Source organism: Falco peregrinus, chromosome 13 (assembly GCF_023634155.1).
Source record: "Falco peregrinus isolate bFalPer1 chromosome 13, bFalPer1.pri, whole genome shotgun sequence".
Classification (NCBI taxonomy): domain Eukaryota; kingdom Metazoa; phylum Chordata; class Aves; order Falconiformes; family Falconidae; genus Falco; species Falco peregrinus.
Genome location: NC_073733.1, coordinates 8,247,402 through 8,274,159, shown reverse-complemented (window position 1 = coordinate 8,274,159; position 26,758 = coordinate 8,247,402). Strand labels below are relative to the sequence as shown.

Here is a 26,758-nt window from a genome sequence, read left to right as displayed (position 1 = left end):
CACAGGCACAGCCTGAACCTTGGCCGTCCGTGGGCCTGGTTACCCTCAACAGCAGCGTCAGTACTGCCACTGGTACCAACCGTTCAGCTGCTGTCTTCGCCAGGGAGAAAGCGCCGGTGATTTCCTTCTTCCAACAGCAAGGAAGCTCCAGCTCCCACCATGTGGGACAGCTCACTGTAGCTGCACATGGTTTCGTTTAACTAGCAGGTGCAGGCAGAATATTTTCTCCCATAATTAGACTAATTCATTCAAGTCAATAGAGAGTTGGAAGAATAGGAGAGCTTGTTTTTCTTATTTAAGAATAAAATCCAGATGGGAAGAGACCTAAAGAATTTTGGACAGTGTTTTCTCTGAACCTCTAAACATATGTTTGGTGGGATTCTCAAAAAGATCAAACCAGTTTCAAGGAAAATCAGGCATCTTGTTTTGAAGATTTGTTTAATCTGATTATTTTCTAAATACTTCACTTGATGCCTTTGTTCATGGTTAAATATTTTTGTTTCTGATCCATGATGGCACAGATTTTAAAACCTGCAGTTAACCAATTCCTGCCAGATCAAGCAATCATTTTGGTGTTTAGTAAGCCAATCTGGAATACAAAATACTCTAGAAAAAAATTCCTAATGCACCCAGCACAAGTGGACATAATAAAGTAAAATGCATGTGAAATGGTGAGTTTGCATATTTTAAAGCCTAATTCTACTTTTCATGCAAAAGACAACTAATGCAGGTTATAAGCAAACCATTAAGTACTCAAAAGACCAGTCTCAATTTTCTCTGTAATTAAAAAAGAAAATAAATAAAATAACTGATCTAGAGAAGCCGCTGGACAGCAAGAAGCACTACTTCAGCATGAAGACTGCATTTATAACCTTTGTTGATCTGTACAGGCAAAGACAATGAAGTTTTCTGTAGAGAAGTACAAACACAAAGGTTAAGGCAACTGATTTAAATCAAAGTTTCCCATTCCTCGATTTTAAACATTACCAAAATCGGCAATTTAAATCACAAACCCAAATCAACCCATCCTGACTCTTTTCCTGGTCTCAATCCCTCCACAAGCTCATTTTCTGACCTGAATCGTAGGCAGATTTGTCTTATGTTGTTAATAAAATCAGTATTTGGATACAAGTTTTCCAGGTCTACAAAATTGCCTTGATTAGATTCAGATTCTGGCCTGTTTAGTCCCCATAAACCTCGTAATTATGATTTATATCAGTTTAATGGAGGATTTAAAGAGCCGATCTCTCTGCGCAGTGTCTGACACTACCCAGAACGTCTATGACCCGAGACAGCAATTCCCTCCCAGGAGACATGTAAATGGCTGAAAGGGAAGACGAGCAGAGGTTCACCACCTCCCCCAGAAGGGCCAAGGGGAGAGGACTTAACCCTTGGTCATCACACCTCTGGTTCCTTGAGGACGGAGTGATGTTGCATCTTTGTTTCCAGGAGTAACTGTATTCCTACAAAGTTGAGAGCACTAAGCACTGAGCAAGATGCCATCACAAAAGTACTCTGACCAGGAAACCGCCCCTGACAGCTCTAATAATGTTAGGACAAACTTCATGTTTCTTTCAGGCCTCTCCACAACACAACACAACTATTAATATTAGATCAAATGGCAACACAAAAGCACATCAGCTAGACCTGTACTTCATTGACAGCGGTTAAGCAAGCAACTTCCCCTACTTGCTTTCCTGTAAAAAGCCTTCTGGAAAATGGGAGCATGCTCAGGATGCATGAGAGGGGCCAAGGGACAGCATGCTGTGTTTTCAGGGAGCCGCAGACAGGCACCCATGATGCTCGGAATGCTAGAGCCAGAACGAGCGCCTGCAGGCACCTCGAGACATCTTTGGCCCAAGCTGTGTACTGTTTTTCACACATAGCTGGTTTAGCTGTGTAACTCCTCGCTACGGGATCCTGGAAGTTCACTGGTGGCAGGTCATCACGTGATACATGGGACAGAAATCTAAAGAAACCCTTGAACTGAATGCGTTTAGATACTGGCGAAGTATCTGGGGGAAGTGAAGCATCGTACACATTTTCTCTCTTCTTACATACTCCAAAAGTGACCAAAAGCAGACATTTAGGGAAGAGAAGGGACACTGCACTGGATGGGCCTTTGGTGCCACCCTTGTGTTTTATTTCTCACATCAGCACTTGGATGTAGCTCAAGTGAAGCCCCTGCTCTAACCAGCCTCATTGTATCCCCCCGTCCATCCGTTCTGGCCAACGGTACCAGAGCCAAAATGCCAAATCAGACCCAGGACCTAGCTAAGTAACCTGATCAATAATTAAACAGCAACTCAGCGCGGACAGGAGTCCCAGAGCTGGCCAGGTGAAGGGGCTCTGCTGCAAGGACAGCCACAGGCAAGAGGAGACAGCTGGAGGCAGGGCTTTGCAGGAAACGCCAGCCCAGGAGAGCAGAACTGTTTGGTGCGAAAAACACAGGGTGAGGAACAGAGAGGTGCTTGTCTGCAGGCAGCCTGCCCCTCACACCAGACAGGGCACAGCCACCTGATTCATTCATAACCCAGGACTGTCCTTGCCCTGCACAGCCACGTCTCACCACCTCTCCAGTTTCCTACACGTCCCTCAACAGATATCCATTAGGACAAGGAAGGGGTTAAAAAACAGTCCGTTTTCTGACTAGAAAAGCCCACCAGAGAGGCAGTAGCCTACCACAAGGCTCTGCTAGCCTAGGATGATGACACTACAAGGACGGGATCCCTGTGAAAGCCTCTGGTTTTAAGACACAAAATAAAAGGGAAAGTGGATTTAAGAAGCGTCCCAATATGGGCCACCAAACCCTACAGTGACAGTGCTGTTCTGGGACAGGAGGAAGCACCAAGCACTTACATTCATTGTTCCATTTATCTCCGCCACGGATTCATCGTCTGTTGGGAACTGGTAGATCTGAACTCCGTTACTGACCAGTTCACTTGTGATTTTAATTTTAAATTTGGTCAGCTCACTCTTGGAAATGGCATCAGATTTGGCAATGATGGGAATGATGTTCACCTAGAAAAGAACAGAATGGTAAGAAGTCCTCAGCTTTGCTCCAAGGAGTTTTTCCAAGTCTGCAATACAACTTAAAAAAACCTCAGAAGCGCTCAATAAACCTACAGGATTTATCTTGCAACCCAGTCATCTCCACTAGCCTAAGAGCTATTCAAAGTGGGGAGATGTGCTCTGCGAAACAGCAGCCTTTCTGCCACGCACACGGCCAACCTGCCTGGTCTGAGTTAAACGTGCCCACCTTGCTGTCAAGCTTCTTCATTGTTACCAAGTCCAGAGATTTCAGCGAGTGGCCTGTCGGAGCAATGAAATACAAGCAAGCATGGATCCGGGTGTCATGGTAGTTGTGCAAGACCCTTTTTATCTTCAGTTCTTCTTGCAAGTAGGCTTCAAACTGAGCATCAATGAACTCAACAATGGGCTTATAGCTTTGGTGAAAGTAAAAGAAAAAAGAAGAAAAAAAGAAAAAAAAAAAAGTTACACAACTTATAGTCACAGAGGTAAACAGACAGCGCTCCTTCGCTTGCTTTTAAGAAACAAGCTGCTTATTAGATTTCACTTCCTAGGACCAGTTCTCACAATCTGCCTTCCTCCCTGCTCATAAAGTTCCACTACCGCCAAAGAGATGTGGTCCTACATCAGACCCTAGCAGCCTGTTTGACAAAACACCGTACTGGAGATTCAGCAGAAAACAGGAGACGCACCATCCTGTCCAGGGAAAGTGGACTGCCATACTTTGAAAATGTGAGGGTGAGAGACTTTCAAAAGGAAGGATAATGTAAACTTGTTCACAGCAGTGTGCAACCCTTGCTTGCACTCCAGGAGCAAATGGCTTGCTGCTCTCACAGCCCTGAGTCCTGTAGGTGGAAGACACATCTCCCTTCCATACTACTTTTGCCCAGTGCTCTGGGGAAGGAAATCCCTGCAACAGCATTGCAAGGGCATCTGAAATACTGAGCCTGTTCAGACTCAGAACGTGAAGGACATCAGTGCATCTTAAACAAAACTAAAAATAAAATCTAACAGACCCACAACACAGTAAATCCCACCTCTGCAATGCCTCTGTGAAGATGCACCTTGGAGATGATCTGGTGGAATCGCACACCCCTTAACTGCCACGCTCCAACCATGCTGGGACGTGAGCTGCCAGAGATACACCCCCAAGGTATCTCACTCCACATTTATCCTGCTTCCTTTGGCAACATGGAGGAGGCCTGCCAGAAGTGGCTGGTAAGCCAAGCGGTCACTAGACTAGTGGTTTCATCAGCAGCTTGTGGTCAGCACAGCATGAGCGAACAAGCGCAGCTGCCCTGGAGCTCTCTGCTCTCCCCACCAGATGAACTTGGGCAGAAGGCTGTCAGCAGGGCAGATACTGCTCTGACAGCATGAGAAAAGCTGCTTTGGAAGCTGGAGCAGTGCTGACACACCACTGTCTCTGTTGTCTCTTGTACCTGTCCCATCCTAAAGGGATGACAAGGACAACCCATAAGAAGGAAGGAGGAAAACTTTACAGCACAGTCTGGCCCAACTAGGGCACAGCGAGTGACCCTGCAGGAGAAAACTGGGTCATAATACAGCCTCTCTCCCCCTTCACTCACCTGTCCTCTTTGTTGATCTGATCCCCAAAGCCCACTGTGCTCACAATAGTCAGTTTGAGGTTGACGTTGCTCTCCTGAAGGTCATAGGTGCTGGATTTCAGCTGTACCCCGGGCTGTGAGTGAGATGCTGGGTCACCTTCAAACTTGGTGTTGAAAAGTGTGTCCATGAGAGTGGACTTACCAAGGCCAGTTTCCCCTATTGGAGAAAAACAGTTAAAATATTGTGTTGAGTATTAATATGGCTTGGCCTTTCAGCTTCCAAATGTTAACGGGGGTGAAATTGTAGCAGATGAAAGCAGATCTCATGCTCCAAAGGGATCGTCTGGCAAACAGAAAGCCATGTACAATGGGAGGTCTGTATTCTGGGCAAATTACATTTCACAGTCTAATGGCCACTAATATCATTAAAAAATAGAGATGAAAATAAAGAGGTGAAAAGGCAGAGGGGAAAGCGTTGTTCAGATCCTACATAAATCCGTAACTACACTACAGAAGATACAGTTTTCATTGAAAAGTGGGAGGGGGAATGTGAGTCATTCGAATTTCCAAAAAAAGATGCTCCAGATCAATGTCTCTAACAAGGAGCCGCTGAAATAGGCTCCTTCCATGCAGAAACACTTAGAGCTGGTTCTAGTCCTACAGCAAGTTGTGCGGTTGGTTTCTTGTACTCAAAACAGATTGAGTTGGGGGATCAGCCATCTAGACTGCGAGGGGACATTTTCTGTAATATCTGGTTTCCGTACCACATAAGCTATACAATACTCCAAAAATTTGCTTCCAAAAGTTCTGCAGCACTGAACTGTTATTTGGATTCCATCTATCAACGGGGAACTATTTCCTTGTCTGGAAGGAAAAGGCAAATCCCAGAGACCAGTCTTAAATTTCTTTTAGATACATCCCAGGAAGAACAAAACAAATCCCTCCATGTACTAATTCCGCAGGGCAGCCTCACTTACCACGCTCTGACAAAGGAGCTAGCTTTCCAAGCTCAAAGGATCTGACTTTGTGCTAAACCCATAAGGAGTCCGGCTGCTGCCTTATGAGGGCTGTTGTGTTTTGGGGAAACAGCAGTTGCTGAGCTGCCCAGCTAGCTTTTGCTAAAACTTCAGGAACTGGCTGATCCCCACCTGCTGCAAAGGCTGCTCCACTAGCCCACTGCAGGACCACAGGGAGACTGTGTCTGGCTGAAGCAGCCTTCCCCTCCCTCCCCCAAGTCCTCAGCTCCCAGCCAAGACAACTTCATCATTTTCCTACTTCGCTCAGAAGAAAAGAGCTTCTTATTTTTGTAGGTTTAAAGCCCTGCAACAGATCCAACTTCCATGAAATGCCCAATTCAACAAGAGGAAACTCCTCCCCATCCTCCCCCGTCCAAATCTCCAAGCCTCACCCCTGCAAGCAGGCAAATTCCTTTCTCTTGGCCCCAGAAGGGACTTTCTCACTCAAGGCTGCAGTACATGACAGGCAGGGCTGGGCAAACATCCACTGCTCTAGGAACTGAGCACTCTCTGATTGCCAGGATCATATATCAAGTATCTTTCCAGAGGCACCAAGTTCCATTAACATTTGAAAATCAATGCACTCCTTTGGCTGCACAGCTGCCTGGGAGCCAGCTAAGACCTTGTGCTCCACCACCAACTGATGCCAGCTACAGCCAAACAGGCACAAGTCCAGCTGCTCTTCACAGCAATCTTGTTTGCAACCCAAAGGGGAGAAGAGGGAGTCAGTAACACAAGCCGGCACTGCTGCGAACCCTTGTGCTACATCCATGCATCAACTACATCTATAAAACCACCAACTGGAGTGCACCGGCACAAGGAAGGGACGGGGACCCAGCAAAGCACAAGGTCACTGGAAGAATGAGCTGGACCATCCAGAAGTCTCATGGCTGATCCCAGCAAGCCCTTCATTGACTTGGGATCTCATAGTCCGGGCTTTGGGGGTACTGTTTGCCCCAAATAGGGAGCAAATGCACAAAGCACAGCAGACCAGAGCACCACCATGGTTTGCACAGGGATTGAGAGAGTTAACAGCAGGCAGCCTGCAGGACCCGCCAGGCCTTTCTCAGGGATTCCAGGAAAACAGGAGCGTAAAAAAAAAAGTAAAAAACCTAAACAGCCTGAGAAGGCTGCAGGATTTCCAGAGCCCCTGCCAAGGGATGGGTGGGCCAGAGCAGGGAGTTGGCTGCTTGCCTGCAAACACCAGGAACCCTGACGGGGTGTCTCAGGACAGGGGAGCTCGTCAGCGCTGGGGTTTGGGAGCATTGCCCACACACCAGCCTGCAAAGCCTCCTCCTGCGCTGCTGCTCCACATTCTCCATCCCATAGCTTGGCAGGCCCCGGAGCAGGGTTGGATCCAGCAGTCTGTGCACCGAGCCTCCAGGGCTGCAGGACAGGGCGAGTGGGGAGCAGCAGTGGCGAGCAGGGCAGGGAGCTACTCTGCAGCAAATACACAAGACCATGTGTAAATCACACCGGCTTCCAGGCAGACAAAACACCCTGCAAGCCACCTCCTGTTTCTGCCTCCCTCCTGCTTGAGGCCAAGACTACTCTTTAAACGTATCCTGAACCTGCTAATCATTGCCTACTTTAAAACAGTCTAAGTTCTTGTTTCCAGCAGGGGTGACTTAAACTGTCAGAGGGGCCAGGAGAAGTGCCTAAGAGATGCAGTCAAATTTTTAAGACAGAACATGCTTTTATACTCCATCTCATGCCAGCTACACAGGGCCAGCGAAGGCAACTCTGAATTCACACAGCGAGGTTTTCCTTTTGGAAGGGCAAGATCTGAACTGGTGAGGCATTTTTCCATAGGTGAGAGGTGCCCATCCAAACACCTACAACTTCATGTTTAAAACACATAACACCCAGCCATCAACAGAGCATCTCAAACATGAAGCCTGCCCACCAGAAATGACATTGAGCCAGCAGATACCCCCGCAGCGTGTAACCCCACTGACCTGGCACGGCATTAAAGTCTGCCAGGGAAGAGGAAGATGGAGAGAGAGGAATGACTGTCTCAGTTCAAAGAAACATGATGTTAACACTGATGGTGTGACATGCGATGGTAAAAGACTGAAGATGTTAATAATAAAGTGCTTTGCAGTGTTAAATATGACCAGAGCCAGGGAGCAGTGCTGCTTTGAAGGGCAAAATGACAGACGGGAGGATTTCTGCATCTCCTGAGTTTCTGCCTCACACAGAGGCAACTTTCTGCTGGCTGGAAGATGTAAATGGTGCCAACTGCTTCTTGTAAGGACAGGAGTCCAGATGGAACAGATGGTCTGATGAAAAGGACAAGTAGTCTGTGCTTGTTCCAGCTGACAGCGCTGGAATCTTCTCCAAAAAGCAGAAACAATGAATGGGATTAAGGGAGGCAGAATTACCATGGAAAAGGCAGCGGTGTATGCAAACCAAGTGAGAGGCATCCTTGTCGGGGAGATTATTTCCTGATGTCAGGCTTACAGGCACACATGTGATTTGATCTCCAAAACTGTGCTTAAGGATTACACAACTCTGCATCGGTCTGCTCTCCCAAACCAGGGCTGACAAAGTGCTGTGGGGAGGACAGGGCAGGGACAGTGACCTTTACTGATAAGAGTTCTGCACCAAGCAGCTCTGACAGCTACTGAAAAGCTGTAGCGTTGTGCCTTTCATCATGGGATGGATTTCTGCTGTTAACTCTGACGATTTTCAGAGACATAAGAAAAAATGGCAAGAGACACACCACCACGCAGGCTCTGGACATGCAGCAACTCTACACCAGTGCCCAGAAGACACCAACGCGTCGACTCTTAACACCCAGCAGTTTGCCAGGCCAGAGACTCTGCGCTGGGCTCCCCTCTGGTCTCCTGAGGGATGCTCCCTTGCTCCAACTGCACATGCACATTGTGTCTTCAGTGCTCAACACTGATGGAGCAGTGGCACCACTTGCAAAAACACAGCTGAGACAAGTGCCACTCTCTTCCCTTCAGCTACACCACAGAGATCCTCTGCTCTGGGACCAGACTGCCCTCCCAGTGTTGCCTGGGCAGGACATCGCTCACACTCTCTGGGGTGCTCCAGCTGGTGACCTGGCAGAGCTCGTGCCAAAAGACAGCAAAGACCAGTGCTGCAAGGAGCAAGTGATCCAGCCATCAGTAGTGATGCCACACATCACACTGTGCAGGCAAACGACACGAGGGCTACCAGCTATTTGGGGTGAGATGTAGATGAGGTGAGGTGCTACTGTACCTGCCTTTGACACTGGCCAGCAGCTAACATGGAGGAACAGAAGCAGCTGCGGCCACAGCAAATACTCTTTCCTTTAGGAAGCTCCCAGCTTCCCAAACTAAAACTGGTATCTTTGTGCTGAATGCACCTTCATAGCTTTTTCCTTCCACAGAAATTTTGGCATCCCAAGCACCCCGCAGCAGTAAGATGAATTATACACCACAAAAGCTGTACCTCCTTTTTTATGTCTGGTGATTTCATCTGCTTTTCCCCAGTACATGTTAAGTGAAAAACCAAACAATGGCTCACTGGCCCCCTTCTCCACATCACTCAGGATTTAAGAGGTCCCAGTCATATCATCCTCAATCGACTCTGTGGGAGGACAGAGGAGTCCTTGGACTATTTCCCTATTCAGAGGCACGGAGCAGCTTTCACAAGGGAGCAACGCCTGTCCTTCACAAGATTAACAACCATGGCTCCAGATATCAAATAATTCAATCTTAAAGAAAATGTATACACATGCACAGCCCTTTCATGTAGAGAAATGGGAGCTAATCCAATGTAGCAGGTTCGTTGAGACAAGCCCTGAGGCAGCTCAGCCTGATAAGGCCACCTCTCACAGAGAGAGGAAAAAAATAGTTCTTTTCATCTGACAGGTGTACAGAGACACTGCACAATTCACCCGTCGCAAGGCAAAGGCTGGGCTGTGAGGGCAGGAGCAGCAACACGGGCTCACAGAAGATGCTGAAGCGCCTCAGAGGACTACCCAGCTCCCAGCCGCTGCTGCCCGCCCCAGGGGACCAGCGGTGAGGGGGCAGGAGAGGGCTGAGGAGACCGATGGCTTTACAGTTGGAGAAATCCCGTTCTCTCCTCAGCTGCTTGCACCAGTGACCACAAAACCAACCTCTGGGCAACCTCCAGGCAGCACAGCTCATCACTCCACAGAAAGCTGCCTGCTGGAGAGCAGACAGTAGCTCTGCACGAGGAAACCTGTGCACATCCCTCTGCTCCTGAGCTGGTGAGAGCTCCTGCACACCAAGGGGCTCACTAGTTTGGAGTGAGAGACATCAAGCAGTAGGTGGTACAGCACCTGGGAAAAAAGAAGGTATTTCTGCCACAAAACAGCCATTTCTCATTGCACAGAATAGGCCGGTTAGAAAAAATTGCCAGCAAATCCTGGGAGACAGGAAGGGGGAAACTCCCGCTTATAATGGGATACTACTCCAACGCAACTTTAATCTACCCTGGCCAAAACTGAGAAAGTTTACACTAAAAACGTCAGCCTATTCTTCCTCTTTCTTTCCCCCATCTCACTGAGAAATACAGTCAGCACAGAAAGTCTCAGCCATTAAATACTTCTCCAGCCTTTGCACTGAACTAAGAGGCAACTAACATTTTATCATGGAAGCTTTAGGAAGGAAATGGTTGTGCTGAGGAATAACATATCAGAGAAACCATCCCCAACCCCTAACTTCTTATGAGAGGTTTGCTCATTTATTCTATATTTGGCTCTAATCTCAAAGGGGAGACAGCTTTCAGCATGAGAAGAGCTAAAAATTGCTCCACTCTGGACGTGCTGCTGAGAGTTGTTTCTGAAGCTTTCCTTGGCTCCTCCACCAGGAGCTGGAGGAATCGGTGGCTCAGATCCAGTACAGCGCAGAGCAAAATTGTCATTGGATTTTTCCTCCAACAAATGCCACACACAGCTGAAAAACGGGGGGCAATGAAGTGCCTTTCTATCATGCTTAGTGGCCTCACTATGGGATCAGTTAATCCACTTCTTTTGTTGGCTCCAGTCCTCATTTCCTCCCTGTCCTTCCAGTTTTTCACCCCAAACTCCTGCTGTACGAGTGAGACACAACAGAATAACGGACAGACAGACTCTGGGTTTTTTTGTTTCCTTTCTCCAGTATGTTTAGTAAGATTTTAACTTTGCTACCACAAGTTAACAGAGGCACCAGAAAACTCTTAAAAGACATTTTAAAGTCTGACCTCCTCAACTCGATATCTGCAGATCTTTTGCTAATGAAGCTCATTCATTTTTTTCTATAGTTTCTTTATTTCAAGATTGACCATGTCTGTGTTATTACTATTGATAAAAGACTGACATTAATAACTAATGCACATTGATCTCGGCAAGTCCTCGTTATCCAGATCAACGACTGATGCATTCCATTTCTGTCCTGTAAAGAGGAAAGCAGAGGCATTCAACTCCTCTCCATGCATTAAAGTGAACATATAAACACAGGGGGCATCCACTGCTACACCTACAACTTGTAGAAAACCCCCACAGCAGCTCAGTAAGTGCAAAAGGAAATACTTTAAGACTTCAGCCTTTGGGACAAGAGTTTCACTAGGTCTTATCACATTCATGTACTGTGGAAATCACCTAGCGACTCAGCCTGACAGTGACCTCCACTTGTCAGCAAAGTTTATCATCTCACAGGAATGCCACTGCCAGGGAAGGTTTTCTTCTCAGATCCATTTAACAGGGCTCGGCTCCCCTCTCCCTGCTCTGCTCCTCTCTTCTCAGAATTAACCCTGTCCTGGGCAAACACCAGGTCCATACCATGAGCTGGATCTCTCATGGAGGGGACAGACAACCTTTTCTGCCTACCACCTAAGATGAGTCCCCAGGAGGTATCCACAGCTGCAGCTCTCCCCTCTATCACACCAGGCGCGACTGGGAGCAACTGCAGACAGGGCTTACACCGAGCAGCCGTGGCCACACATTAACCTCCTGCTCCCAGAGGCAGGGCACCAGCATCAGTAAAACAAACTAATTGTCCCATCAGACAATTAATAATTCCCTGTTATTAATTTCCTTATCCCCCTTACCAAACTACTGTACTGAAGCCATACAAGATTTTACTACTGTTACCCAGGAGTGCCTCCGAGGAGGGACCATTTGGGATCCTAATCCTGTGGAAGACCTGTGAGACTGGCAGACGCTGCAGGAACAGACACAAACTCCTACTACAGCGCCAGGCCCCAGCTGAGATCCACACCACATGGCAGCGTGGATAATCGTCTGACCAGCTAAGGCTTGGCCAGACGCTATTTTAATTCAAGAATGCACAGAAGGGAGGAGAAAAAAAAATAGCTTTTAGTGATTTAAGAGGAGCATGACTTGTATTTTGTTAAAATAATCATAATAATAATAATTCAATACCTAACCAAACAAGATCTCAGAACGAAGTTCTCTGGCACAAATACCTATTTTCTTTTTAAACATGAAATTCAAACATGCTAGGAAAATAAAGATCGTAACAAAACCCTGGGATTTTAGGTATTTTATTTCTATGGTTCACTGCTTGGTAGAAAGCCATACTGCATAACTCCAGCAGGGATTTCCCAGGGCACCAGTAAATCTTGTTACTGAAAATAGACAGAACAGTTGGGGAAATCTAAATCAAAGCTACCTTGTTAACGCCATTACCTACAAGCTACATCCAGCTGCAGAGAAGCCCTTTTCAGAAAGAGAACTTCCCCAAATGGAAATACTCACCCACGCACAGGATGTTGAAACAAAACCCATGATTAACTGACTTATTAACCAGCTGGTCAGGCAAACTGTCAAATCCTACATGTCCGGAAAGCGGGACAGTACGACAGCCTTCACCCTGAAATACAATGAAATAGTTGTGTTATTTTCAAGCAAAATACACTTATCTGTACAGATCCTTAAGACCTCCCAAGTAGAATCAACGGCACAGTCGAAGCAGAGATTTGCACGTACACCGTAAATCATGTCAGCATGCTTCCCTCTTCTCCAAAACAAATCCAGACAGCACAAACAGAACGTTTCATTTGCCACACATTAGAAGGTAGCCCTGTCACTAAAATATTGAACTGTGCAAAACACATACCCAAACACAGCTGCTGAAATAAAGAGGTGGCAAAACATTTCTTTCTTGAGAAATTATGTAGACACTCCAGTCTCACCTTATACTGAAAATAAAAAGAATCCCCTGTGCAAAGGAATGTTTTAATGATGCCTCCCCATATAAGCCTATTACAATTCACTTAATGCCAATTGTAACTCACACATAATTCACATTCACAGCTGCAGTTACAGAAACTAGCTAGGAATTACAGAAACAGTGTGGGAACCTGTATCTACATCTAATAATCGAACAACCCAAACACACTGCCTCTGCAAAGCTCAAGTGCTGTAGCACAGAAACAGCAGAGAATGCAGTCCTCAAGCTACTAAACACAGAAATATCTTCCACGTTGTTGCAAAGCTGGAAATCTCAGACTGCAAACAGGAGCCTGTCTAAATCTATAAAATGGCCATTAACACCAGAAAATCAGGGATCACTGAAGGAAGCTGCAAGGAAGATGCTCACATGGGCAGGTGGCCAGACCATGCAAGGCAGCAGGTCTTCTCCAGCTCTGAGTGTTGCTAGCTGAGCTTTGCAGCATTTTTCAAAGCTAGGAAATAAATGGGGGGAAAAAAAACAGAAAAAGTGTCCAGAACTGAGCTGTTCCTAACCACACAGGCCCATCAGAAGGGAGCCTGCGCAGGGGTTTGGGAGTGGAGGCACCCAAATCTCCCTGCTGGGGGGGCACGGGACGCTCTTGCCCAGCCACCCAAACGACTTTATGAGAAACTGCTCCCACAACCTGCTCCCTCCCATGCCCGACATCACTAACCCAGTCTCCCCAGCCAGATGTCCCCTTTCTGTCCCAGGAAGCAGAAGGGCTGAGCTCCAGCTCCAGCTCCTGCTGTGCTCCACACCCATCACGGCCGCTTGCTTCTGGAGCGGGGTCAGAAATTTTCAACCGGCCATTCCACAAAGGCCTATGTACGCCAAGACACTCCGGGTGCCAAACCCACACAGCAGACGGTAATGAACTACATGCAGAGGCTCACCCTCAGAAATGCCATCATGCAAATCTGAGAGTCAGTGCTAACCCCGTGTGGTTTTGTGTCCCGGGAAGTTCCCCTCCTGCAGCCCCCCAGAAAGGTATTTCCCCTCTCTGGAGGCAAAGGCTTTTCTTAATGACCTATTTTAGTGTCAAATACAGAAAACTCCCCCCGGCCTTTCAGGGACATCATCAGTTTGCAAGAAATACTATAGCCAAAAGGCAATAGTTTATAGGGTGTAATTTTTAACTTACTCTTTCAGAATAATGTTTTCACATTTCACTGTTTATAGGGACAGGCATACTGGTTTTCCCTCTTCTGTTAACGGCACTGGTATTTTAGGCTAGGAAAACATCCCCAAGGACTGCATTTACTACAGCAGCGTGTCAGAGTATCATTACTTGCCTTGTTACTCTTTTGCTGGTCTGGTTTTTTTTTTTCCAAATACAAGGCTCCAAATACACTTCAGCCATTAACCATATTTACCACCCTGTCATGTGTAAATATGTTTCCCCTTAACCATATTTTGTGTATTAGTCTGACTCTTCCTGCCAAGATGTTCACCAAATATGGCGCTTTATTAATTCCTGAGCACCTTGCCTCCAAACGACATGTTCATCAGGAAGGCACTCGAGCTCCCCAGCAGATTCTGTTTTCGCCTTCTAAGGATGCAGCTCTGAGGCCCAACAATTCCCAAACAAACCGCTAAAGCAGAAGCAAGGGAAACCATCAGGCACACAGATTTTGTGATGACAAACCTAAACTCCCCTGAACTGCCTTCATGAAAACAGAAACCCAGCACTGGGATAATATCTTGTGGCAGGGTCTGATCTGCAGCAGGAGCACCATGGCCCCAGTAAAGAACAGATGGGTGGACAGAGTCCACAAAGGCACACAAGAGAACCACAGGCAGATTCCTCTTGGGGAAGGAGAAATATCAAGCGTATTTTTAATACTCAGCCTTAAAACTGCACCGTTGGAAGACTGTTTGAACACTACTCTCCCCAGGAAGCGTGGGCAGGAGTGTGGGCTTTCATTAAGAACAAATCTTCTCCTCACCCCTAAATATAAGTGTGATCCAGATGGAACAAAATAAACGGTAGAAGTTAAGCTACTCTCAGCTGAGAGGAGGCATTTACCATCGCACAGAATTCAGCCTGCAAGTCATTTCCTGTAGCCTCTTTTTCTAGTCACCTGTGGTTTTATAAGGCAGTTAAACCACAATTCACATCTGCTACAGGCCAGGAAACAAGTACTGCAAAACCTGATTTCCAGCCACAGCAGCTGAGCCTTCATGTTAAGTACGCAGCCACGAGGTATATTGTGCTACTCTGGTTAAAAATCCAAAGCCTGCTTGGCCAAGACATTGAGAGATCCGATGCGGTGGAAAAAAACAAAACAAAAACATTTTAAGGTCAGACTAGTTCTGAAACACATCAGAAAGTTGTCAGCAATTACCAGACCTGCAGAGAGAAAAGAAACGTTTTCTAGCTGATCCACCATGAAACACTGCAAGTCACTAGTCTTCACACATCAAGCAGTGTCTCTCTATCCAGAATGCTGCTATATATAAACAGCATCATCATAAACAACATATGAACACAGTGATTAGTCATCCTGCCTGTACATTAAAGGTGGATTTAGATTACCTTGGTCAAAACTGAAGGAGAATATGTAAAGCTTACAAGCTTTTTGCTGAAAAAAAAATGTTCAAGAACTATCTTCCATTACTTATCATCAAAAATAATCTTTTAGGTCAAATGTAAAACATATAAAGAGGTACCAACAAGGTTAGCAAGGTTTGACTACTGTATATGCAAAGGCTTTTTCCACAAGCATCAGTGAGCACTGGATGGCTGAGAGTCCTTCCATACTCTCTGTTTTAAAGTTATCATCTTGGAACAATGATGAAGATGGGATCTCTGGGCAGCCAGTGTGAATGCTGGCACCACACCAAGATACCAGATGCCTTTTCTTTCCCCGTATACACAGAGTGACCTCCTCTAGGACAGAATGGGCTGTTGTTGCTCGGGAGGAAGCAAGGCGTGTTTGCCACAAACAAGATTAAAAGAACAAAAAGAGCAACGTGCTCTCTTGCTGCATTACCAGGCAGGGCTATTGTAGAGTGAAAGTACGGAGCAGCCACTTGGAGAGGTTACTTTATTTTTTCTCTATCTTTGGAGGATTTACACCCCTTTTGTTAGGGCTTCTCCATGCCACAGAAACCACCACTGCCTACTCTTAATTCTTACAGAGAACTATCAGAAATACATGGAAAATACAAAGATGTTATAATAAATGACCCCAAGCCTGAAAGCACTGCACATTAAATGTTTACAGAGAATGGGCAAGATTTAGACACTAGGTGTTTGTATCACTCCAGTGTCCTCAGGATGAAAAAACAATTAGAGGAAAACCTTGCTGAATGTGCATCTCTGCCTTGATCTGCTTTTCATGACAAGCAGGTACAGCATGGTCCCCTCCTAACATCCTCGGAGCCCCAAGAGGCTGTTACCACTTTGTGGAGATAAAGCAGAGCATCCTCCCCGAGACATGCAATGGTGCTGCTCTTTGCAGATGTCAGCACTCCATATTCAGGACAATTTCTGGTAGCCTGGACTAAAGAAACAATGAAAAAGGACACCATAGAAAAGGAAAAGCCTCCACTCGGCAATATTCAGGTGCAGCACAGCAATAAAGAATGCTACAGCTCTGAACACAAGGGACCCCGTGCCCAAACAAGGCCTGAATGATGAGAAAATGCTCCCAAAGACTGTGCTACAATACTCCTTCTGCATCTAATAGAAAAGACTGTTTCTGCTTAGGACACTGACAGCTGACATTTAGTACTTCTGACACAATCCCCCACCTCTCCCCAGATGAGATTCACTTTGAATGCCAAAGCCCTGAAGACTCCCTTCGGAGGATTTCCAAGCAGCCGCAACAAACACAACAGGACCATCCCTCAATGAAAACCAATGAAGCAAAGCTCAGAGCTCCACCACTGCGGCCAACGCTCACAGCAGCCACTCCCCTGCCCCTCTGCCACTCCATGGGCAGAGCTGAGACCATATATAACCTCTATACCCGAGGCAACTCTTCCACAAGAAGTCAAATGTCAAATTGCAAAGCAAGGGAGAACCTGAATTCAGGTTTCCACACTAGTTTTTCACATCATCTTTAAGCCAGAACAACATCAGATCCCTTCTCATGACCTCGATGTTATGGCATCCACTTCCCCAGACTGCATTTGGCTCTGATTAAACAGCAAATTAAAGCAACACTTGTACCAATTACTTCTCACTTGTACCAGTGTGTAATTCTCTTATGCAATGACAGAATTATCCAGCAGACAGTATAAACATCCTCCAAGAGATAAATGCAAAGCAGGAATGTAAAGTGTAGATAAAGATTTTCTATTTCTTTTCCTTGCTCAGCTGATAACAGATCATGAGGACATATATAAAACAAAAACAACAGAAAAGTGGGAGATAAATAGTTCTGAATCAGCGACCACAGAAAGCAAGCAATGCCTCACCCAAAGCTCCTGACCACTGACCACCCTCCTCAGGCACATTGCATCATTCAGTCATCCAACCTTCACAAATGGTCAAGTGCTTCCGAAATCTCCAATTCTGACAGCTCTTAAGATTATATTTCTTTATGCCTCTGCCAAAGGGCTGCAGAAATGCCATGCTGTTTGGATACGTTCCCAGCAGAAGTCTCCTTCAGCAATTAAAAAATATGTATCTGTATCAGCAATCTTAACAATTTTTCTGACCTGTACTACAGAGACTGAGTGAGAGCCCAGCGAGCCGGTCCTCTGCACCTGTCTTTCACCCATGGGAAGCAGGGCGCACACATCCCCCGTGGGTCGCAGTGCTTAAATCCTGCACCCTCCAGGGCAGCAGAGGACAGGAGAGGGGCCTCGGCTCAGCGGTGACAGGGCCGCCTCGCCACCCAGGAAGAAGGGGGTTTCACCAACCATTTCCACAATAAAAGTGGGTTTAGATAAAAGGTGGTGACCACAGCTCCCCCTCGCACCCAGCCTCAGCTCTCACATGTGTTTAACCCTGCGGCACACACAGAGCAGCCCTCTGCATCACCAGGACATTACAGCTGACTGCTCCACAAACCATGGCCACAACCAGATGTCCAAGACCTGGGCTGACAAGTCGTCTGTCTGGACAAAGACATTTTCAATTTGCAACATTCTAATTACATGTCCGACTCGCAGCTAGCTTTCTCTTTTGCCTCTGAAGAGAGGCTGTGCTGCAATTGTAATTCATTCCAAGCCACAAGGAGATGTCTGAAACTCCTGTACATTATCTTAGGAAAGTCTAATGCTCAATTTCTTTACAAGACAGGGGAGCAAGTGAGTCACTTTACATACCTTGGCAGTCACATACAAGGCAACGGGTACGTCCAGGAGGAAATAACATCACAAACTGGCAAGGAATGGCTACATCTACCCGTTCAACAGGACTGGGTCCATGCTAAAACCTACTGCTTTGAAGACAAAACAGCGAGCATTCATCTCAAGTACTATTTCTGGACTAATGCACAGACATGAAAGTTGGAAGCCCATCAAATCACAGACGAAACGCTTCTGCATGCAAACGGGTTACAGCTGCCTCCATAGCATTTCTCTAACGAACACCGAGGTGGCTCAAGTCCCTCTGCTCCTCTTCTGGATAATTCTCTGCAGGCACAGAGAGCTCTGCGCTGCGCTAGGAAGGCAGGCGAGCATCGGCGGTGCCAGGTGTGCCCATGGGCAGCCAGGGAGACACCGCAGGGGGACCCTTGGGGACAAAGCCCAGCGGTGCTGCGGTGCCTGTGTTTGGCGTGAGCTCCCACAGCCCGCCCCCCCCGCACACGGTGCCGGACCGACACCTTCCTCACATCACGCCCTAACAAGTACGGGATGGCAGTTTCTTTGGGAGGAGAAGCGCATCCCTGGCCAGATGGGGATGCCAAGGGGCGCTTCACCCACCACCGCACCCTGGCCTGGCAACGGGCCCCCAGCCCAGCGTGAGGGTGCAGGGCCAGGGGCCAGGTGTCCCCAGCACGGTAGCCAGGGGCTGCGCTGCGGGTCCCTCTGCGGCCCCGGCGGGGCCCGGGCACGGGGGGCCCGGCAGGGCAGGACTCCCGGGGCCACCCCGGGGCGGGCAGCCCAAGGTCGCCGGGCCGGGCTGCTGCCCCGCAGCAGGGAAACCCCACACCTCCCGCCCGCAGGTAAACCCGGCCCCGCTGCGAGCCGCCGCCAAATCCCGACCCTCCCGGGGGGCCGCCGCCACCCCGGGCTGCGCCCCGGGGCCCGCCGAGGCCCCAGGCCGGTGCCCCCGCAGCCCGCGCCCCGCCCGGCGCATCCCACCCCGCCCCGGTCCTGCCCGCCCCGGCCCACCGCCCTGGCACCACCAGGCGCCCCCGCCCGCCGCCCCGGCCATGCCCGGCCCGCAGGAAGCCGCCGGGGGCGGCCGGCGCCCGCTCCCACCTGCCGCGCCACCTCGGCCGCCGCCATCGCTGCGCGCCCGCCACGGCGCCCGCCCCGGCCGGCCGGGAGACTCCGGGCGCGCCCACCACGGCGCCGCGCGGGGGGGATAGACGGACCCGCCGCGCCCCCGGTCCCGCCCAGCCCCGCGCCCCTCGCGCCACCGCCCCCTCGCCCCGCCCCGCCCTGCCGTCCCCCACCTCGCCGAGCTCGATCCCGCCGGTCCCGCCGCCGTCTCCCCGCTCCGGGAGGCGCGAAGCTGCCCGTCTCCCCCCCCCGCGGCCGCTGGCGATGGTGCAGCCCGGGCCGCGGGCGGGGCCGCGGCCGCAGTGTGGCGGGGCACGGCGGGCTGAGGCGCCCGGGGCAGCGGTGGCGAGCGGGGCCGGGCGAGCAGCTCGCCGCCCCCAGAGCCCCTGCCAGGCCCGCAGGCTGCCCGGCGGGCCGCTGCCCGCCCCCCGCACCGTGATGGGTTCTCCCGCACCGACTCCATGGGCAGGCCCGGGGGGCCTCGCCCGCCGCCCTGTGGCCCCGCAGGCTGGGCCGGGGTTCAGGGTTTGGGTCTGGGGTCTCCCTGCCTCAGTGAATTACTCGATATTTAAAATAAAAGGGCTCTGTGCTTTGCGCACTCTCCCTGCGCGTGGTCGGTCGGTCGCGCTCGGGCTGGCCGGGAGCGTGGCTGATGGCAGCTGTGCCTGCTGCTCACCCACAGCCCCTTCCCCAGCCCCTGCGCCCTGTGGTGCAGAGGGGAAACTCGGTCCTTACCCAAAGCAAAAAAATTTCACACTGCTGGAACCCCCGAGTAAAGCCCCCAGGTTGGCACCCCAGCTTTAGTCTAGCCAGAGCTCACCAGTGTGACCAGTCCCTAAGGCAGGCACGGCTGGGATGGCCCTAAACGGGTGCTCTGCTTTGCACTGTCTGTGCCCTCATTCCCCCAAAGCAGCACCTTGTTTCCCTCCATGTTTTCCCCGGTTGCCACCCAAGAAGTGTTTTAAACTGTTCCCCAGGATCCCACAGCCATGTGGGTAAAGTTCTTTGCCTCCCTGCACCCGCAGAAGCCACCAACAGCTAGTGACAAAACCAGGCAGTGCCAGGAAGGGAGCAAGGGGACAATTATCTTTTCACCACCAGTTGTTTGGGCTTTATGGGATAATGCTGGCTCCTCACACATCCCAGAAAAACTGGTCCAAGTGGTTGGGGAAAGGCAAAGCTGCCCCAAGGGCTGATGACCAGCCCAGGAGCAGGTTGGAGCAGGGCTAACGCTGCGGGAAAGGCAAAGAAAAAGGGCTGAAGGGGCTGGCGTGGCTCTTAGCTGCCTAACCAGCTGCAAAGCCACCTGGTTCAGCCATGCTGTGGGTGTCTGAATCGTCACGGATAAGAAAGGCCTTGGGAGAAACCGCACTGGGGACTTCCAGGGCAGAGGAATTTGTCCTGATACCTAATAACTAATAGGATACAGACTGCTGGTGGCGGCAGCTGCCAACAACGCAGGCACGGGGCTTTGCTGCAAAGTGAAACACAGCGAGAGAGGAAGGACACAATGCTGCTGGGCTGACACCTTGGGGGGTAAGGGACCCAAAGCACCGCCCCGGGCTGGGTCTGCCTTACAGCATGGAGACCCCCTGGCCACCAGGAAAGTGGCCCCTTGGGGCAGTAACCTCGACCTTCCTGAGCACAGCACCAAGGAGAAACATTGCAATGGTGGGCGGCAACGGTGGGGGGTGGGGGGCTGTAAGGCAGCAAAGTACCTGGGGCTTTGGGGTGCTGCCGGGGCCAGGGGAAGTGTCCCGGGATCAGTGTTATGGATTTATGTGTGCCAGCCACCGCAGCAGGGTCCGACTGGAGGATCCTGCTGAGAATGCCAAGCCCAAGTGAAGGTTATCAATTAGTCTTTTATTAATTCCTGGGTTACAGCTTGAGCTGGGTGCCTCCGGCGAGGGACCCCTACCCCAGTCACCTCTCAGTTACACCCACGCCACCACCACCCAGCCCCCAGGTCCAATAACATAAGTGTTGTCAGTGGTCTCCTGATTCCTTACTGGGTTTGGCTGTCGCTGGGCTGGCCGCCTTCTGGTTCCTGCATTCTCTTGGAAATGTCTCCTTGGTCCTGAACTTCTTCGCTCTGCTCGGATCTGCTGGATTCAGGGAGTTCTTTGCTGGCAGCATTACTTGTATCAAAAGTTTACGCTTGGGCGGCTCTTGCAGTCTAAGGCTTCAGCTGCTTTAGCTGCTGATGCTAACGAGGCTGTTCAGGGAGAAGAACACAGTTAGCTCATCAAATGTCTTCTGTAACACCAGCATCAGGCTGCCCAGGACCCTCCACCTCTGCCCGCCGCAGCGGCCCCGCGCACCCACCCGCTCTCCCTCCGTGACGCTGCAGCGGGGCCGGGGGGCGGGTGGCCCGTGGCTGCAGTCGTGCTCAGCACCGGCAGCGGACGCAGCGTGCAAAGGTCGCCTGCGCCACCCCGGCAGTGCAGCAGTGCAGCAGATCCGCCGCCCTGCCTGGTGTGCCCTCCCGCCGCGCACAGTCGGTTCCTCCTTTGCCTGCCGCTGGGGCAGCGTGGGGCGAGAGCTGGGCAGCGTGGGGCGAGAGCTGTGCCCTGCCGGGGAGCGAGCTGCCGGCCAGCCCCACGGGCAGCACTGCCATGGCCCGGCGGGAGCGGGAGCAGGGCTCGGCAACGCAGAAGGTAGCTGGCATCATCCGGACATTCACCTTCCTGGAAGCCACCCAGCCCCAAGCAGGGAGCCTAGCCCGCAGCTCCCATCTCTGGCCGGCCGCCACAGGGAGTAGAGAGCGTTTCCATCCGCTGCAGAAGATGGACACCAACAGGAGCATCAGCCGGGGAAGCCAGGGCCTGGGGAGCTGGGGTAGGACAGCAGGTAGGCTCTCTCTCGGCCCTGGCAGTGCCCGGAGGAAGGAGCTGAAGGAAATCCTCCTGCAGAGCAATAGCCCCAGCAGCACCATGCGGTTTGCCACCGCTCAGAAGACATCCAACAGCAGCAGTCTCCTTGCAGGGCCGCACCAAGAGCCAAAACCCGAGCAGAGCCCTGAGGTGCTGTCCCTTGCTCTGGATCCCCTGGAGCACGAGTGGCTGCTGACGGTGGCCCAGGGCGATGCAGACAATATCATCAGGCTGCTGGACCTGGATCCCAGCCTGCTGACCAGGAAAGACTTTGTGACGGGCTTCACCGCTATCCACTGGCTTGCCAAGCATGGCCACCATGAGAGCTTCATCCAGGTCATCTCCCACGCGCAAAAGAGGGGCTATCCCGTCGACGTGAACATCCCCACAGCCAGTGGTGGGCTCACCCCCTTGCACCTGGCTGCCCTGCAGGGACACGAGCTGCTCATCAAAGTGCTGGTGGGAGCTTACGGAGCAGACACCAGCCGCAGGGACCACAATGGGCGCAAGGCTTGGCAGTACCTGAGGGCAGACACCTCCAGGGAGCTGAAGGAGCTGGCGGGGGCCTTGGAGGAGGACTTGGTCCAGCTGCACTCTTACAACACCAACAACAACTGTAAGTCATCCAGAGAGGCCAGGGCAGGGCAGGACTGTGTGGACTCCGGGGCTGAGGGGAAAGCCCAGCGTTCCTGGAGCCTGTCAACCCTCCGGGACTTTGTCAGGCAGGCATTTACTTTCTTCCAGGAGCGCTGAAGCTCCCCTGGCCCCATTCGCCTGCAAACCCACGCTGAGCAGCAACCAGAAAAGCTTGCAGGGAGCTGGGAATTTGGCAAGGGCTGGCACTTGAAATCCCGGCCACGTGGGGATTAACCCCCTGCACGGGGGCACCGCGGCCACCCTGGGTCTCGCATGGTCTTTTGGGGCTGTGCTGGTGTGAGTGTGTGTGGGGCCACCACAGCCATGGGGAGCACTGCCTGGGGACAGCCCTTCCAAAAAACCGCCCATCCCTGGAGGGGGTTTCACCCCCTGCCCCTGCTGATGGGGACTCCTTGCTGCAGCCCAGCAAGGACCCACAGTAGGGGCTCACGTGCCGGCCCTGCTGCTTCCCGACACCCCGCGTGCCCATGGGGGGATGCTGACCCCCCACGGGAGCTGATGCACCACGCTGGGAGCTGGGGGTAGGTGTTTGGGCTGCCCATCCCAGGCTGCCAGCAGGCTTTGCGTGTGACTGTAGGTGTGTCACACAGCGACTCGGTGACTTGGTTCTCCCACCTGTAAAATGAGGCTGTTGGCACTGCCGTGGCTCCCAGAAGTGCTGCGAGGTTGGACTGGTCATGGCACCTCGGGTGCCTGGATAGAGACACTGACAGAATATCAAATATTTCACAAACATACTCTGAGATGCCAGAGACCTGGCACTGGACTGGCGATGTAGAAGCAACTATGGCTTCAGAAACAACCCCCCCACCCCAACACTTTTTTATGTACGCTTCTCTGCCGGCAGGGAGAGCGGGTACAGACAAACAGACCATGCCACCGAGCTGCAAACGCTTTCCGGCTCCCTGTGAGATCCCTGGATCTCTGCCACATGCACTTCCTCTGGGCTGCTGGTTGTTTATGACAGCTAAAGCTGTTTCTCAGTGAAGTAAGAGCTGGAGTGCCCATCTTGCCAGAGGAGGCCAGGCCCAGAGAAGCCTTTCAAAGTGCAAGACAGGTCCCCCTGGCAGCCCTTCCATGGGGACCCTCATCCAGAGGAGCCCAAGATGCTCAGCCTCGCTAGGATGGGGGCCAGAGCGGAGGAGGCAGGAGGGATGCCCGTGGTGGCTCCCACAGGGACTGAAGTCCAGGAGCAGCTCTGGAAAGATGATTCATTGCTTAAAACCATGGAAAAGGTACAAAGGCTGTGAGATTATCTTTGTTGCTACTGAGGTCATGCTCGAAAATGAAACTTGAGAAACATTCCCACAGCAGCATAACCCCCCATGTATGTACGGATAACTGCATTAAAAGGGGAAAGCCTCTGCTCTCCTGTTTGTGTTTTTTTTCACCAAATGCAGCTCTGCCCAGCTGATTTCAACTCGCTTTTCACATTCTGGAAGGCCAGGGCTGCTTCAAAGTATCCTCAGAAAAACAACTGCTCTTCCCCTTTTTCATCAGCATGAGGCCATTTCTACTCCTTAAATAGCAGTCCCATTTGAGAAGAGACTCAGACAGCAACCGGGGAGTTTCTGTTCCCCACTGCAGAGCAGCAGCCCCTGCGGAGACACCTCGCTTCAGAGGGAAGTCACAGTTTCTTTCCAGTTGCCTTTCTGGGGGTCTGCAGGGGTGACCGAGTGACTCAGGATCACCTCTGGCCACTCAAGATCTCGCACCTTGATGCAGAAAGATACAGGTAACTTCCTTGGGGGAACTTCAGCCTGTGGGTTTCACAGACCCTGAGCAAACCCCATTTATATTCAGACTGTGCACTGAAATGCTGCTGTGACACTGGAATAATCCAGTCTCAGTGGATGACACATGGAAGAACAGCCTCCAGATGAGTGGACGGTGATCCAGTGACTGATAGTGTCCGTCCAGGTGGCTGGGTGGACACGTAGATGTGTCTGGACATGTTTTTAATCACTGAGGTCAGCAGCAGAAACATGCAAAACACACTGGGAATGGATGTAATGCCTGATCTATAGTGGTTTTGTAATGCTTTAACTTCTTAAGAGATGGAAGACTATGGCAACATAGCTCCTTCCAGAACTTCTCTGGCCACATCCATGCCATGGGGCAGCAGGCTGGCTTCTAACGAGTCTGGTCACACCAGCCCAAGTTTTGGTAACCCAAGTGCTGCTGATAAAGGCTGGTGTATGTCTGACAGAATATTTTTTGACCTCTTAGTCCTCTGTCACCCTTTCACAGCGGCAGGCTGTCGGGGAGGGAGCACGGGACTGCTCTTACATCCTCCTCTGAGTAAGGCACAGAGCAAACAGTGGAACTAGTGAGCATTTCCTTGGAGGAGCGGTTTTCTTGGCATTTGTACCCGCAGCTTAATCACATTGCACCAGGAAACGTGGACTACAATGTTCCATTCAAAAGTAAAATTTAACTGGCAAGCGCTACGGTTAAATAAGACTAAACGTTTTTTAGTACTTGCCTCCCCTTGACAGCTAACCAAACCCCCCTGAAAGCAGCCTGTCCCCCCCATGTTTTGCTTGTGAGTTTGAAGCTGTATTCTGCTCCAGGGCAAATCAAGCAGGCACTTCAGGAGGAAGACCAAAGCCCTGCTTCTCTGAGTGGTGTTACAACATACTCATCACCACCACCACCCCAGCCTTGCCTGCCCTGCAAGGGTTCCTCTCCACAGAGGAAAAAAAAGGATCTTCTTCAAATCGCAGTACTCTTTCTGCTGCTGTATGTTGTGTTTGCCCCAAACACCATGCCACTTCCAGTGACCCACACCTCTGCCTCGCGTGGTTTATTTTCATACCTACAGAGGGGCAGTCGGTTTGGAAATACAGGCATGTGTAAAAAGCAGTCTTCAAGTATACAATCGGCTCTCCCTTGCTTCTCACTCAGAAAACAGACTTATATCCACCAAAATTAATGGGCTAGAATATCCAAATGATTTAATTTTTTCCTTAAAGCTTCTGTTGACATCTTGGTTATTGTGTGTTAGCCCAGTTCTGCAGAGGTCCTTGATCCCCCCCTGTGACTCTCACATGGAAAGAGAGGGCAGAGAGCTGCCACAGGAACAACAGCAATCATTCAGACCCAGAGGTACCTGTGTCGGTTAAGGTTCTGCAGATTGAGTTTAACCCAATTTTATTTTGTACTAAATTTACTTTGTGCGATGCCTTAATGTCCAATGTGAAAAGTCAATCAAATTTGAAACTGGGAAAAATAATATGAGGGGTTATTTTCCAAAGAAGCTTCTTGATAGAAGCTGCTTCCATCTAATAAAAATAGCCCAGTAATGATAGTAATAGGGAGACTACTAATAAACAGTAATAAATAGTTCAATCTATTGCTCAGGAAAGCTTTCCCACAGATGCCATGGAGAAAACTGTCTTCTTCCATTCTCAAGTCCATAAAATGACTTTTTTCCTCCTCAGCCAGATCCCCAGAGATATGATTAAAAGAGAAACTCTTTTTAAAAAAAAGCAGCTTTGCCTGCCAGCCGCGGTGATGGGGAGAGGCAGGGGGTGGTCTGCAGGGCTCCAAGGCTGATCTTTGATCCTCAGCAGCGCTGTTATTTCCTAAACACCTGCTTCAAAGAGAAGGGCGTAAGAGAGATTAAAAACCATTGGGGTAAAGGTGTTTGTATCACGTGAGCGTCTGTTGAAACATCTCTGGCAATGCCGTCTGCTGCTTTCCTGTTGCAGTTACTACTTCCCCCTGATAACGAAGTAGAAACAAGACTCTTGGGAGACAGGAAGAGAAGCCAGAAGATACTGCTCAAGTGTCCTGAAGCTGGTAAAAATCCCAGCCTTGCTCTCCTACGCTCACAGAAACCTCCAGCACACCCCAGGAGGCAGAGGCTGCCATAAGCTCTGAGCGAGGTATTGTTGGGCATTTACATGTGCTTGGCATATGCTGCTGCCCAGCACTGTTTGCAATGAATTGTAACACGAAGGAGATAAAAATCCATTTACCTTCCACATGAAAAGCCACAACACAGAAAGTGT

General features: G+C 50.3%; 2 protein-coding genes across 8 annotated transcripts in view; one reads left to right on the top strand and one right to left on the bottom strand.

The window, feature by feature from the left end:
- Positions 1–19,304, bottom strand: part of SEPTIN6 (septin 6) — a 31,738-nt gene extending 12,434 nt beyond the window's left edge. For all 4 annotated transcript variants that reach the window (XM_055817927.1, XM_055817925.1, XM_055817928.1 and 1 more), the window contains exons 1-5: positions 19,189–19,304; positions 12,330–12,444; positions 4,617–4,812; positions 3,260–3,446; positions 2,860–3,021 (exon numbers count right to left, since the gene is read on the bottom strand). In XM_055817927.1, coding sequence (XP_055673902.1) covers positions 2,860–3,021; positions 3,260–3,446; positions 4,617–4,812; positions 12,330–12,444; positions 19,189–19,215 — 687 coding nt within the window. In that variant the 5' untranslated portion in view covers positions 19,216–19,304. The remainder of the gene's footprint in view (positions 1–2,859; positions 3,022–3,259; positions 3,447–4,616; positions 4,813–12,329; positions 12,445–19,188) is intronic.
- Positions 19,305–21,721: 2,417 nt separating this feature from the next.
- On the top strand, positions 21,722–26,719 carry SOWAHD (sosondowah ankyrin repeat domain family member D). 4 transcript variants are annotated; one of them, XR_008749746.1, is made up of 3 exons: positions 21,722–22,701; positions 24,143–24,477; positions 26,456–26,719. XR_008749746.1 is itself a non-coding variant. In XM_027791916.2 (2 exons), exons 1-2 carry the CDS (start codon positions 21,828–21,830, stop codon positions 26,470–26,472), a joined length of 891 nt encoding a protein of 296 aa, XP_027647717.1. In that variant the 5' UTR covers positions 21,722–21,827; the 3' UTR covers positions 26,473–26,719. The 4 variants fall into 4 exon arrangements, 3 of the variants coding, with proteins under 3 accessions (XP_027647717.1, XP_055674351.1, XP_055674352.1); XM_027791916.2 differs by lacking the exon at positions 24,143–24,477; XM_055818376.1 differs by lacking the exons at positions 24,143–24,477; positions 26,456–26,719 and adding an exon at positions 23,590–24,109.
- The last annotated feature ends 39 nt before the right edge of the window (positions 26,720–26,758 follow it).

Coding starts and splice junctions, on each gene's coding strand:
- SOWAHD (XM_055818376.1), top strand. CDS start 21,828: ATGGCCCGGCGGGAGCGGGAGCAGGGCTCGGCAACGCAGAAGGTAGCT. Junction 22,702..23,589: donor TTACAACACCAACAACAACT/GTAAGTCATCCA, acceptor CTCTGCCGGCAG/GGAGAGCGGGTACAGACAAA.